Source organism: Lichenostomus cassidix, chromosome 5, assembly GCF_008360975.1.
Source record: "Lichenostomus cassidix isolate B80296 chromosome 5, HeHo_3.0, whole genome shotgun sequence".
Classification (NCBI taxonomy): Eukaryota; Metazoa; Chordata; class Aves; order Passeriformes; family Meliphagidae; genus Lichenostomus; species Lichenostomus cassidix.
Genome location: NC_139486.1, coordinates 14,150,932 through 14,165,930, shown reverse-complemented (window position 1 = coordinate 14,165,930; position 14,999 = coordinate 14,150,932). Strand labels below are relative to the sequence as shown.

Sequence of the window (14,999 nt, the reverse complement as noted above, 5' to 3'; positions counted from 1 at the left end):
TTCCACATGCATCCAGTATATAGCTAAGAATTACCCTCAATATTTTTACAGTAATGAGAGCTTATTTATATCAAATCTAGTATCACAATGATAACACTAGCACTGAAGACTTGGGTTTCACTTAAGTTTCCAGGCTCCCTGATTAATTTTTTTGTCAAGTAGAGTAAGCAACAGCAACCCATGAGATTTAGGGTCACAACACTGGCTAGACTATAGTGCCTTACCAAAGGAACACTATAGGAACTTAAAAATATGTTAAAATGTATACTCACATTTCTAGAAAAAAATGAAAGACCAAAGGGTGTGCAGAGAAAGAAAGAATCTTTATTGAAATATTGTAGTACCAAGCTTAAAAACTCTTATGATATACAAAAGAACTTATTATTAAGATTCTTCATAACAATTCCATCCACTTTATAAATGATGTGTGCAAAACTCTTGAATTTTTACTTGGGGAAACAGCTCACAGAGCTGCAACTCACATGTGATGACCTGCTTGGTACTATCTGCCTTCTGCCACAGAGGAGATCAAATGGCCAGTGCTATTTATCGAAGTTGAACTTTTTGTAAGGAGAGGCATTTCTCAAAATTACATAGCAAAACACTGTAATTTAAAAAAAAAAATTATATAGAAGAGGTAATTAAGAAGTGCTGAACAAGAAGGGATGTAACCACACTGAGACATCAAGCATTCAGCCCTGCCCTTGTAGCAGTGTGTAACTCCGGGCTCACCCAGAGCAGAGCTGCCAGGCCCCCTCGTGGTCACGACATGCACGATAATCGCAGATGCTCTTGTGCCTCACTGCTCCTGCACGTTTTTGAAACAAACGGAGCCAAGGAAAGCAACCCTGTCACTGCTGCTGTGACACAGCGTGCCGGCAGACCTTAACTGGGGCACAAGAATCTTTCTTACAGGCAGTCAGTGCCACGGGGTTTTCCCAGCCTTACTAAAGGCCAAGACACTTACAGCACTTTAAGGAAATTACAGATGTATAAATTACCGTACTCAGAGCCCAAGACCCTGGGCACTGGACAAAAATGAGTGGAGAGGAAGCAAAGAAGAGAACATGCATATAGTCACAATTCCACTCCCTAGCCTTCTATGGCTCAGGACTTGATACCATAATGGTGTCATTATATTTAGCACATCAATTCTTTTCTTGAGTTTGCCAAGTCTTTTTCTAAGGCCCATGAAAATTTCAGCATTCCTAACTCCTAGATGAAAAGGGGCAAGAGGCATTCTCATGAGAGGTAGTATTTCTCAGTTCTGCATGGCAATAGATGCATATATAAAATTACGCTTCCTTCGCAATACTGAAATACTCAAGAACAACTACCATCTGCAAAGCAGAAACAAGGATCTAACAGATTTTCATTTTCCAGAACAGTTGCAAGAAGCTTGCTTATCCCAAAGAACAATTCTGCTCCTCTATTACAGAGGTCATTGTACATGTCCTTGCTCCAGGGCAGTGTCACAACTCACCAGGAGTGAAAAGAGGCACACAGGGATATCAGTGTCATTAAGAAGTAAGCTTGAAGTCTAAAGAGTACCTCATTTAAAGGTCCACATTCAAGCCTGAACATGATCTGCCATTCTTTTAATTACATTTGGGGCTCAGACATTTTCCCTTTGATGATTAGTATGACCTCTCTCTGCTAAAGGCATCCTTACATGATTTAAGCCAAAAAAACTGCCTTAGGTCACATTTATCCCCATCAGTTAAACTGGTACAGGTAGTTTAGTACATATTCTCCACCTCTTTAATTTATGAAACAGACTGTTGTATTTTAAGGCTAATGCAAACACTCTCTTGGGAATATGCCATAAATCCATGGATATTATTTAATTACCCATCCAGTTCAGAAACAAACTTGCCTATAGATCTCCAGGTTAGATCCAAAACAAGAAGTCAGATACAGTTCAGACTCCAAAATGTCAATTTCCCAGAAAAACCCAGTAAAATTCCCACAGCATTTTTATGTTTCTGCTGTTTGTTGCACAACTTTTTCAAACTAGCCCATCTCCAAAATAACCAGCTTTGCACAGATGTGTTTTCAGTGTTCACAGTTAAGGCAGCCCAGAATTGTAGGTTTAAGCACTTTAAGCATTCATAATACTCTCAAAACTGAGGATATGTTGGTGCTGCCAGATGTAACCCTGATGATACACTGACATTATTTACCTGCGATGCAGAACAGCTGGAGCTCAAGCCATCCCACTTAAAAACTTCAATAAACAACCCCCCCCCACCTAAATAGAGCTCAGTTGTTAGGGCACAATAAGGAACTTCATTTCCAGTCACTATCACAACTCAGAATGACACACAGATATCAGACTTGAACATGAAGACATGTGCTTTTCTGATAAGCTGCAATGAGACCTTTCTTTCTCACCAGCTTAGCCCTCCCCTTTTAAAAACAAATAAAAACCTTTCTGCTAACAGTATCATTCTTGGATGTCTACCTTCTTTTATACCATGTGAGAACAAGCCACAAATTTATAAATAATAATTCTGTTCTGCAGCAGACTGCCTGAAGGTAACCCAATTTATGACTAACTGTGAGAATTTAAGCCCTGCAGTTTGAATACTGGTGCTTTCATTAGTGTTTTCAAAATGAGATGACAGGTCTTCTAACAGGAACATCAGCAAAATGTCAGGAGTCTTATGGGAATCCCATTAATATTTCTTCTGAACAGATGATTTAAATCATTATCTGGAAAACATAAGAAGTTTCACTTAGACTAATAGAAGACAGGACCTGGTGACATAATTATGTGTTTCTAGAGTGTACATGGACTAATTGTTTTAAGTCTTATCAGCAGGTAAAAGTATTTATCCACTAATTGAGTGCTGCATATTGCATAATCCAAAAGCATTTGACCATACTAAATATTTTATTAAAAAGCATTCTGTTAAGCTTACTCTCTCATTCAATACTTCTATTTAACGTAGTACACAAACTCTAGAGAAGCTGATATTTATAGCAGTTTTTTCAGTGTTCAGCAGACGTTACTCTATTTGCTAAACAATATCAGACTGCAAAATTGCTCTTACTGTTGATAGATCAATAATGACACGGGAAAAGTCATTATCTCCGTGGCAACAGAATGGCAGCTGTTGGAGGAATATTGCGCATGTTGCTGCTGCGCCTCTGACAGTCATGCCTCGGCTTCCTCACGCTGCTGCTCTCTCTGCAAGCCTGGTATGCCCAGGGTACCAGCAACCAAGGGCACCTCTTAGACTACAGAGGATTAAACTACAACTGTGGTTAAGTGACTTCTGAAAGAACATATCCCCACAAGAGTTTATTAAACTTGAGTCTGATGTCTTTATGTTACTTATTTCTAATGAACCATCCCCTTGTAGAAACAGCTAGGACAAAATTCAGGAAAGTCAGAGCCCTTATTTTGTTGAAAGAAAACACTTACTTGTCTTGAAGAATAGAAAGATATTTTTCTTGTCAATCAATTTTTATTTAATTCCTCTTAGACTCCTCAGGATCTAAAAGTGGCAGGAGTCTTTATACTTGATTAAAATGACAAAAGAGATCACTTGGGCTATTACATTTAACACTTGTTGTGTTCTCTGTATATTGAAACAGTTCAACAAATAGAAAAACATATTTTACTCTGCATAAATTACTGCAGTCTCATCTAGCATGAGCAGGACACTTTTTTTTCACATTGCATTGATTAACCTTCACCATGCTAATCATGACACATTAACCACAGAAAGCAAACAGCTCTCTGTGTCTTGATCCCCATGACTAAGCCTGGCTTGTGATATTCTGTTGAAAGCAAAACGTACCAACTCACAAAATACAAAGTGTTCATCAGCAACACAACATATGAACTTTGCTTTCAGATTAAACATGGAAAGTGTTTCCTCACAAAAACATCTACTTTTAAATACTGCAGCATATACCTATTATTTATAACCTATTCACATGGGATGGCAAAGGGCAAGTTTGCAACAACTTCCTTCGGAACCTGTTATTAAATTTAAATAAAAGTCAACAGAAGTGATGCTGAGGGTGGTCTAAAAATTAAAAGTTGTCAAGCATCAGCCGGATTCCACAAAAAACAAGAATTAGGCAAGCACTCTTAAGAACTCTGAAAACAAGCTGGTCTTGTTTGCAAAGTTATCACAAAAATAGAACTGGATGGTAAAAGTTCTTTTCCTTACAAATGTAAATAAGACAAATGGTCATTAATATACCAGCAGTCCAGATACTACAGCTGCAGTATGAATTAGCACTCAGAATACACTGTGATTTGTTATTAGTGAGAGACTGTATTTCAGTACAGAGGAAAACTCCTCAACATTTCCTTCTACTTACAGGATAGCCTGCTGCTTTAGGAGACCTTCACGCTCTGCGCCAAATTCTTGGAAAGAATACGGCATCTGCCCAGTAGATCAAGCAAAGCTGGCTACACACGCGGTCGTCTGGAGGACACGTTCCAACTCCAGCACTTCTCTGGCTAGCACTGAGCAGTTCTGCCCGTGTTCCAACAGACTGAGCCACCCTTTCGCGCAGGCAGCCAGCCCAATCTTGCTCCCATCTTCCCATCCCGCTGCCACCTCCGCCAGCTGCTCGGCTAACAGGTCAAGCTCTGCAAAGCTGGTCGGATCTCCTCGCCCAGCACCAAACTCGAGCATGCAAAGCACCGCTACATTCTCACCGAGATAAACCGCCTGCTTTATCCCATCGAAAACCAACCAAATCCGAGCAACCGAACGCAATAAAATCGGCCTCTAGACTCATCTACAGCCAAGGAGACAGACCCATGCAGCACTTGGCCACTTGCCCCATATGACCTCCGCTGTCCTGCGGGGACAGAGGTGCTGACTGAAGGGCGCTGCTCGTCCCAGAGCAGCTTCCCCCGCTGCCCTCAACATGCTGTAGCACGGCGGCGTCTCCCCGCGCAGCCCGGCTCCCTCAGCCCTTCTCCACCGATCTCCCTGACCCTTAAACACCCCCGGCCCGAGGGAGTGCCATCACCGCCTCTACCATCCCCCGCACCGCCGAAGGGCCGGCGGGATAAAGCCCAAACTCAGCCCGAGGGCTGGCGGCGCCGGCATGGCCCGGGCTGCTCCGCGGACCCACAGGCCCGAAGGGGGCAGCTGAGTACGGCAGCGGCCGCCCGGCAAGACCTCCCCGCCGTGCTGCTCGGCCTTCCCCGCGACCCCGGCGCCTTTCCTTGGGAGGGAAAGCGCGGCAATCCATCCCGCGGATGGCGCGGGCCGGGGCGGGAGCAGGACAAGGAGGAACGGCATCCCACGAGCGCGGCCGCCACCCGGAACCGGAAGGAGCCACACGCCACTCGCACACCCCCCGCCCGGGCAACCAGAGAAAGGCTCCGCCCCGGGGAGGTCTGGCCAATCGCGTCCTCGGAGGGGGCGGGATTAACCGATCGGCGTTAGATTGACATATCTCTCTCCCAATGAAGCCGCAGCGGCTCTGCTTCCTCCACTAGGAAAGCGAAGCCGCCTCAGGGTTGCTGGGCGGGACAAGTCCCACTGTGTCTCCACGCTATTGGCTGTCGATGCTGATTGGCGGGTGCAGGAGCCTATGCATGTCAAGCTCCCCGGCGGCCCGCGCCGCGGAGTGCCAATCGGCGGGGTGCGGGCGCGGTGCGGCGGTGCCGGCGGCGGGGCGATGAGCGCGGCGGTGCGGGCGGGCTGGCGGATCGGGGCCGCCGCCGCCGCTCTGCGGGGCCGGGCCGGGCGCCTGCTCAGCCAGGCGGCCGGGGAGAGCGGCGGGGCTGAGGGCGGCGGCGGCTCGGGGTCGCGGGAGGCGGTGGAGCGGCTGGTGCGGGAGCACCCGGTGGTGGTGTTCATGAAGGGCAGCCCGGCGCAGCCGCTCTGCGGCTTCAGCAACGCCGTGGTGCAGATCCTGCGGCTGCACGGCGTGGAGGATTACCGCGCCCACGACGTGCTGCAGGACCCCGACCTCCGCCAAGGTCAGCAGCAGGCCGGGCCGGGGTCACCGCTGGGTGCCGCCTGCCCGGAGCGGGGCCTGTGCAGCCCCGGCGGGGCACGGAGCCCGTTTCTCCCTGGGAAGGCCCTCGGGAGCTGCTGGCAGCTCGGGGTTGCCTTAACGCCCTGGTCTCAGGCACTGTGGGAGCGGCCCTGCCCGCTCGTCCCACCTGGAACTGCCTCTTCTTGCTTTATTGGGCTGGGCTCTGGTTTTGTTTTTTTTTAACAAGGAGGCCAGCATCGTGGGGAGAAGGGCAAGGGAGCTGGGAAGGGTCTGGAGCTCGTGTGCTGTGAGGAGCGGCTGAGGGAATTGGGGGTGTTTAACCTGGAGAAGAGGAGGCTCAGGGATGACTTTATCACTCTCTACAATTGCCTGAAAGGAGGCTGTAGCCAGGTAGGGATTGGCTTCGTCTCACAGGCAACAAGTGACAGGACGAGGAGACATAGTCTTTAAGTTGTGCCGAGGAAGCTTTAGGTTGGATACTACGAGGAATTTCTTCACAGAAGGGATTAAACATTGGGATGGACTGTCCAGGGAGGTGCTGAAGTCACCCTCCCTGGAGGTGCTTAAGGAAAGACTGGATGTGGCACTTGGTGCCATGGTCCAGTTGACATGGTGGTGTTCAGTCATAGGTTGGACTCGATGATCTCAGAGGTCTCTTCTGACCTAATTAATTCTGTGATTCTGTTTGGGTGTTAGTAGAACTGGAGGTGTGTTGCAGAGATGTGCCGTTGAGGTTGCTGCCTGACCGCCCTGGTTTGGTTTTTATGACCCTCCCTGTGTTCAAGAGGTCTCAGTTATCAGCAGAATGCAGTTGTGTTGTGCAGCGTGATATTGGAGATCAGACTCTTTGTGCCATGCTGCCTTGCCTGGTTGAGAGATAGAGAGCTGCATTAAAGACCCCTGAAATACTTTGTTATCAAGTTTTGTCTTCCCTATGAACTTTCATATGGTGAAATTTCATGTATGGTTTGGACTTGCACTACTTGATTCCCAGCTGGTACTGCCTGTTGGGATTCTCTTGATAAAGTACAAAATTATGCTAATCATTTGCACAAGAAATATTTAGTAATAGTTTCACCATTACTGCTCAAGTGGTAGTAGCTATTCTATATAAGGGCTTTTTGCCAGCTGTGGAAAGCTAGTAATCTGTTCTGGTCATGCTTTTAATCTTTCCCTCTTCAGGGTGCAAAGCTGACTGTTGAGGTTCTATGTGGTTATTTGAGAAAGTTTTAAAACAAACAAAAAAATATACATTTACATAATAATCAGTCTTGCAGGTGCATGGCATTAACAGTTCTTGCCCAGAATACACTAAAATGTGCTGTAAAGCCACATGCTGGCATGTATCAGGTGACTTTGTTCTCCTTTGTTTTGGTGTCATCTGACTAATTCTGGTTTTCATTAGCTCTTACCTAAAAGGCTGATTTTTCTAGTCCTTGTTTGCTTTTCAATTCACAGCTATAATAGTTGGTGTGGTATAAAAGCTTAGGTACTGGAATTTCTGTGTAATGACATCTTTTGTTAATGAAGACTGATTTTGTTCAAATAAATCTTCTGCCTTTGGCAAATGAACAAATCATAGTAGTTTTCTAAACTTTGTTTACATATCTGAATTTATTAATCATACATTTTACTAGAACATACCCACAAACTTAAAAGCAGGAAACAAAACCTTGAACTCAAACCATGAGCATTTCACTTTTGGTTGAGGTGACTTTCGAGAGCCTATGAATGGGCAGTGCATTTATAAGTTACAAACTCTGAGGACTTGACCATGTGAATAGATAGTATTTTCTTTCTATGTAACTTAAATTTTTCCTTGATGTGAACTCTGGCTTGTGCTAGGTGATTGGAGAGGTTATTGCCCTCCTGGCTGCCAGAGCTTTAAATTGAAATAAGTGTCTTGATCTAGCCCTCCAGTGTCTAAGCTACATAGAATGCAGTTACGGGGTGTACCCTTGCACAATATCCTGCTGGTTCTTAGGTGCTTAAAGAAGTTGTTCTGTTCCTTCCCATGCAGCAGCTTTGGCACCTGTCTGGCTCTGTGGAGGGCCAGCTCAGTTTATTAACTGGATCACTGGGCGTGCGAGTGGAAGTAGCACTTTGTACTGTGAGCTGAGTGCCAGAGCCAGCACCAAGAATGGAGCCTTGAGGAGTTGGGGAGCAACACAGTAGTTTTCAAGGGCAGCAGGCTTGTTGCACTGCTTCACCTGTATTACCTACTGCACCCTAAAAAGCCAGGATGTGTCTGCTTCTGTGGGTGGCAGTCTCTGACAGAGGTGAGGACAGGGCTGCTCGAAGTTGGAGTTGCCAACTGTATTTCAGCAGTGACTGCCTGAAGGCCAGATCTGGCCTTGGGTGTCAAAAAGTGAGCTATGCAGCATGTGAGCCTTTCCTAAGCCCTCTCTGTGAACGTAATCTGCACTGTGTGCCTGGCGGGGGGTAGTGAGGGGATGTGGAACCTTTAGCTGTGAAAATAGCAAGTACATAAACAAAAGACTGATCTGCAAGGAGATTGCTGTACGAGAGCTGGCCACCAGCTTTGTGTTCACCTGAACCTAACTTAAATGTTTGCATATATGTGTGCTTATGCATTGGTAGTAAGGGCAGGGTTTTGGAGAGTGCAGGCTGTTGATCAGGCATGCCTGAATTGCTTGGTGGTTTCTTGCCTGTATCTATTGAAACACCTTATTTTTAGGTAGTTATAGTTCAAATGCTGAAATGTACCCTGTGCTGAAATATGGCAAGCTGTAAAACCAGAACAACTCCCCTGTTTGCTTCTTTACCTAAAAATTCAGATCAGTGAAACTAGAGTTGTTGGTACTTCATGTGGTCTGTCTGAATATGAGCTGAAGGTATGCTTCCATTACACAAATCCTTCCTTATTAAAGCTGGTGTGAGAGACCTTGGCACACTCTTGGGCTCCATGGCAAATCAGGTCTCTCTAAGTTGGCCCTCAGCTGATGGACAGCATTCGACTGGTTCAGGTCACTGGGGCAGAGAAGCTTGGGATTACATACTGGAAAATTGGTGGTTTAAACTGTTGTGGAAGTTCACCCTCAGATTATTTTCATTGTGACTTTTACATCACTTGCTTGGCAGCATCCCATGCTTAGGTATTCTTGATCCCTTCTCCCACCCTTGGGCTAGCCTTCCCTCAGTAATGCTTGAATCACTGCTCATGGTAGCCAGGCTTTGGTATAGACTGCCCGGGAAAGTGTTGGAATCTCCATCTCTGGAAGTGTTTAAAAGGCATGTTGGTATGGCACTCGGGGGATATGGTTTACTGGTAAAGGATGGTGCTAGGTTAACGGTTAGATTCGATGATCTTAGAGGTCTTTTCCAGCCTTAATGATTCTGTGATGTCGATGAAAACGTGTTGCTTTTCTGGAGAAAGTGTGGTAGGGATGAGTGTTGCTTGAGTGAGTTCTTTGATGTGGCCCATCCTTCATTAGTGCTAATGCTGCCAAGAGAGGCTGAGAATTGGTATAACTGGAGCGGGGGGAAGGAGTGGGTGTGTGCTGAGTACCCATTTCAGTAGCTGTTTGCACAGATCCCGGTTTCACAGTTACCTTGAAGTGTGCTAGCACAGCTGTCAGACTGAACCCCTGACTTGGGGAGTGTGGCTTTTCCGAGCACAGGCTGCAGCTTCTGAAGCACAGCAAGGAAGCAATCTGCAGAAAGGGACATGGAGATCCCTTGGGGTGTCTATACTACCAAAAGAATCATCACAAATGTGCATCCTGAGTGCAGCAAGTGTAGCTCAGGCTAACTTGCTTTAACGCCCCTGCAGCAGTGTCAGTAACTGCTGCACTGAGGTTAGTGTTGGGTGGCCAGTGGAGGGAGGGTTCAGTTTGTGAACCTGGATGAGCCCTAGCACGGAGGCATGTAAAGCAGCTTGTCCAGCACATGAAATGCAGCACACAGAGCAACTCAGCTTGATTGTAGTCTTATTTTTATCTGACATTGGAGAGGTCCTTGAAAGTACTATCGGTGCTTGTATGTGTGTGCAGTTGGGTCCTTGAAGAAAATATTTCTGTGAAAGAATTATTGGTGTAAATACTATCTTGGAATGCTTGTTAGCAGTAAGTTTATTATGCAGAGCCCTTGGTTCTCAACTCATGTTTAGCATTGCAATATCTTAAGAAAAACAAGCCCTATTTCATATCTGCAGTGACTCTTTGACTAGGGTCACCCTTAAGCATGTCTTAATCGTGGAACAGAGTTTTTCATTGAAACTTTGATGGGTTAAAAGATATTTAGGACAGTTTGAGCAGTTTTGAGTACTCAAAGGCCAAAAAGCATTTAAGAGAAGTATTGCTTAAATGCAAGTTGACATCAAAGCTTAAAAGTTCTGCAAACTAAGGAAGAAGTTACAGGTGGTGATGGTGAAGGTTAGGTGGTTATGGGTTCCTTTTGGCCTTGATTTTTATGCTAACCTTGCTATTTTGGGCTTACAAAACATTGGTTGTCCATGTACAAAATTGGAAGTCAGAATAAAATCTCTTAGCTGATGTACTTAGTGGTTAGGAACACTTTGTCACAACAACCTGTTTATCTAGGTTACTATTATTTTAGTGGATTTTTAAAGCACAGCATATTTTTCTAAAGGGAATTACTAGCTATCGTTGCATCTTATATACATTAAAATAAAAATCCCACTGTGTATTTTTGCACTTAATACATATTTATTAAAAAAGAAAGTGGTTTAACTTCCAAGAAAGTAAGCATAATTTCCTTGCATGGTTATTTTTTTACCTCAGGTATTTTGGGTTTTGCCTCAAAAAGAGACTCTGCCTCTCCAGAGACTAAAATGTTTTCTAAGGGGAAAACAAGTTCTCTTGTGCTATCAGCTATTCAGGTCTAATATTTGAATATTTGATGGAGGTTTGGCTTCCAGGGTGAGTTGCCTGTGATGTTCTGAAAAAGTACCTCTGTAGGCTTCAGTTTGCTATACAGGCTTTCATGCCTTTGGTGGAAAAATTCCTGGCACTGCATGTTGAAAATATATAAAAATGCTGAATTCAAAACTTGCTATCTAATCAAATGCTCGTGGTCATGTTATAAAAATAGGCAGCAGTAGGTTTTAGCAATTTCCTCTTCTACAGAAATAATGGCTTTGTGTGAAGGGTCATTTAAAAAGTGGCAAATTAGATACAATGATTCTTCTGTGTAATTTTTTGTGTGATGTCTAAGTGCAAGCTGGTTTCAATGTGTATCAGCTGATCAGTTTACATTTTTGGGTGGTCTTATATTTGCCTTCTGTGAAGTATAAACTTTCATTCTGTACTTCATAATTGTGACTTGAGCTATGTTTTGTTAAATGAGTACTTTTTAAGAGACTTCAGTCTTTGTGCCCCTCCCATGTGCTGTAAGGTCTGGCACTGCAAGATAAAGCAATTTGAAATTCATAAGGCCTCTACAGAGGCAAATGTATCTTGCAATTGAAATTGCAGGAATAAGCCTAACTGTAGGAGTTCAGTGAGAATATAAAATATTTTGAAGTCCCTCTGGGAAATATAACAGAAAGTAAACAGTTCTTAATATTTTTCAATACTTCTCATTTCTGTAATTGATTGAAAGAGTCATGTTTTCTCATTGGGAGTGAAACGAGATGCTGTGTTTTTCCAGTTCCTGCTTGAAGTCAGTATAGGAGCTGACTCCATATTTTTCAACCCACATCTTTGAGTTGGAGTGCTAATCAAACCTAACTCTAACATAGGTGTTTTTTGGTTTTTTTTTTCCTGATAGGGCTTCTGTTATATGGATAACTTTTTGCCTTAATGGGAAAGAAAGTAAAATATCAGTGGTAGAGTCAGGTGGAAGCAATGCATTTATATTAAAATATCATTCTCATTAGGAGAGGGGGGCAACCTTTAATAATTTTTTCTTTTCTTATTCAGGAATAAAAAACTACTCCAACTGGCCTACCATCCCGCAAGTGTACCTCAATGGTGAATTTGTTGGTGGCTGTGATATTCTCCTCCAGATGCATCAGAATGGAGATCTTGTAGAAGAGCTGAAGAAATTAGGAATCCGTTCAGCACTTCTGGATGCAGAAAAAGACCAAGAGAAAAAGTAAAATGAGCAAAAAAAATTGCTGTGACAGGAGTAAAGCAAATCTTCGATAAGAACTTGTTACCCATAAAGCCTTACGTACTTTAGGTCAAAGAAGGCATCTGTTTGAACTGACACTAAGTGAATGTCTCTTAGCTCATGGTAAATGTAGTGATCTTGGTATTTTGATTTATGGGTATCATGAAAATTTGAGTATAACCACTGCACTGTAAAGCAAATGTTTGTGAAAATTTGTGTTTTACAAAAGTTCAGTTCTAAAAGCACTCTCTTCTTCATTGAGGTGGGAGTAAACCAAAAAAACTAATAATATTTTTATGGATTTTACGTGTGTGTTTCTCTGTTCTTTGATACATGAACCTACACAAACAGCATTTGCATTCCCTTGCTTCTCTTGAAAAAGCATTAAGTAATAGTTCATCTGTTTTTCTGTTTAACTCCTGGTGATAAGATTTCCTGAGAGCTTGTAAAACCTGTGTAATCACATACAGTGTAGGAGAAAAACAGTTTTCCAACAATATAGGAGAAAAAATATTATGAGAGTGCATGAAATATACTTTTATTCCAAAGGGTAAAAATAAACAGAACTTGTACAAATACATGTATAATGGTCGTTATTACTTTGTAACTTTCTGATGGCTTTTAAAACTGCTAAGAATTGTGCCTAAATATTTTATAAAACCTTTTCTACCTCTTGCAAAACAGCTTTTCCTCCTGCTTATATACTTTGTGTATGGCAGTTCTGTGTCAGTGCTAAAATGTGGGAATTGTTTAAGGCTTCACTATTCCAGCTTGAAATAGTACAGGAGAATACTTCAGTTATTACTGTAATCTTAAATTATTTGCTTGTTATCTTTTTATATTTGTTGTGTTTCCAAGTGTTTTCTCCTGACTGATGTGTTCAGGAGAATATAGTCCTCAAACATGGGATTTACAGATGAGATGTTCATGTGGGTAAGATGAGTGCAGCAGAGAGGTTACTGAATAGATAAGTATTTCTTTGTGGGAAGTCTTTGAAATGTTCAGTACCTACATAACCACATTTCTCTTAATGAAAACAAATTATATTAACCAGTATAGCTTCAGCTCTATAGCAATACTGCTAAGGTTAAAAACTAACCAAGCTATTTCTAAATGCAGTTTATTTGATATAAACCAGTTTGCATGTGAATTAGGCAAATGGATGGAAATAAACTGTGCTTTACGTTGATTGTCTACAGTAATTGCTCTTTACTTTAAATGACTAATGAAACTGATACTATTGATTTGAAGCCTAAGATGTTTTCCATTGCATAGGATAGAAAATACGTTCCGGAGAAAGAAGTTATGAATGGTCAGTGAGAGAGGAGAACAGAACTGGAACCTGTAGACAAGAGAGGGTCTTGTCTGGTTCTATGCAAGTTCTGGTTCTAAATCTCTCCTGCCCACTTGAGCAAGCAGTGAAGTGGAGAAACTCTACTAGTACATTCTGCATAGGATTTGCCGAACTGGTAACAGTAAGCTTGCTGTATAGTTGTAATGCAGTCAGTGTCTGCAGAATTAAATACAGTGGGTGTTGTGTGTATTCACTTGTTCACCAGAGCAGGTGTGGAGGTGACTGAATGACCACTGTGTATGAGGAAGTTACGCTCAGGGCAGTCACTTGGGGCTGTAAGGCCTGGAGGTGTGAGTGCAAGGTTTTTTCTGTTCATGTGCCACTCACATTCATGCAAAGCTTTAAGTGTGGATGAAGTTTTGTTCTGAGCATTTGAATTCAAATTAAATGAGCTTTCTTATGGCTAATCTTTCACAAGTAGTGTTTGCCATTCTGAATGTAAAACAATGTTTAAAACAAATTTCAAAAGTCTTTGGTTATTTGTGTCAAAAGACCTGTTGAAATAAATGTATAGGTAATGAAGAAAATTTAGTTGTTCTCTGCTTCAGTGGTTAACTCTTAGTTTGGCTACTAAATAAATCTATTAGAAAAAAACAACCCATCAAATTTGGTGTTTCATAGATCTCTAGTCTTCTGCGCAAGCTGAGTGTTTTTCAGTAGTGTCTGCTAAGTAATTTAACATAAAGGGAACTTTAGCATTGTCAGGTGGTCTTTATCCTCTTTGCAGCAAAATTTTTCTCCCAACATGAGTTCCTGCTTTTAACAAATCCATTGAAGTTCTACTTTCTCCACTTTCTTCCCCTCTTTAGATTTTAATTATTTGATTAAACCTTTGCATAACATCCATATTAGTGTTTATATCAATCTTTGCCTGACTGGAACATGTCATTGAGCAAGTAAAAGCAACAGTGATTCCATAAAGTGTATGTGACAAAGCCACCGAGTGGGGAATGAAACTGTGACTTCTGCCTGCATTCCTTTGCAAGCCACGCTTTTCCAGCTTCTGTGTGCATGAGCTGTTAACAGCTCAGAACGTATTAATGGGTTACACAGTGAGTATGTTTCTCAGCCCTAATGACTTCCTTGCCTTAATTTTGCTAGCAAATGTTTGGAAATTGTCAATATTTTCCATTGCTTGTTTGCTCTGAAAAAATAACTTCATACCATCTAAATGGCCTGAAATACTTGAGTGCCCTTTTTTTAGGTCTGACAACATGTAGGCTTATTTTCATGTTCTCACTGAGTTCTCTGGTTCTCTTTAAAAATGGGCTAGAAATCTTTGGCAGACTTTTCCAGGAGTCTGTCAATGCTAACAAAGAGCATAGAAAACAATCAAGCTTGGGAACATGAAATCAAAGAATTCTACCAAGGAAAATCTCTCCTGAGCTGGCACCAAGAATCTGAGTAAGACCCTGTCAGTGCCTGCATCTAAGAAGGGCAATATTAGAAAGCAGAGCTGGCAGCCTGATCAATAAATCCCTGTCTAATCTGATTTGCATGTCCTTTCTGCAGAAACCAGATCTTCTTACACAGGGGTGTTGAATATCCGTATTACAGGCTTGTG

At 42.8% G+C, this 14,999-nt stretch overlaps 1 protein-coding gene, 1 long non-coding RNA gene and 1 other non-coding gene across 3 annotated transcripts; 1 reads left to right on the top strand and 2 right to left on the bottom strand.

The window, feature by feature from the left end:
- Positions 1-304: 304 nt before the first annotated feature.
- On the bottom strand, positions 305-5,509 carry LOC146435991 (uncharacterized). Its single transcript, XR_014852471.1, has 2 exons — positions 4,342-5,509; positions 305-2,715 (listed from the first exon to the last, which is right to left on the bottom strand). It is a non-coding gene; the product is annotated as an uncharacterized LOC146435991 (long non-coding RNA).
- LOC146435992 (small Cajal body-specific RNA 13) lies at positions 2,979-3,252 on the bottom strand. The gene has a single exon (XR_014852942.1).
- Positions 5,510-5,611: 102 nt separating the features above from the next.
- Positions 5,612-13,270, top strand: GLRX5 (glutaredoxin 5). The gene is made up of 2 exons (XM_085061465.1): positions 5,612-5,965; positions 11,889-13,270. The coding sequence occupies exons 1-2, from the start codon at positions 5,662-5,664 to the stop codon at positions 12,065-12,067; spliced, it is 483 nt and encodes a 160-aa protein (XP_084917591.1). The 5' UTR covers positions 5,612-5,661; the 3' UTR covers positions 12,068-13,270.
- The last annotated feature ends 1,729 nt before the right edge of the window (positions 13,271-14,999 follow it).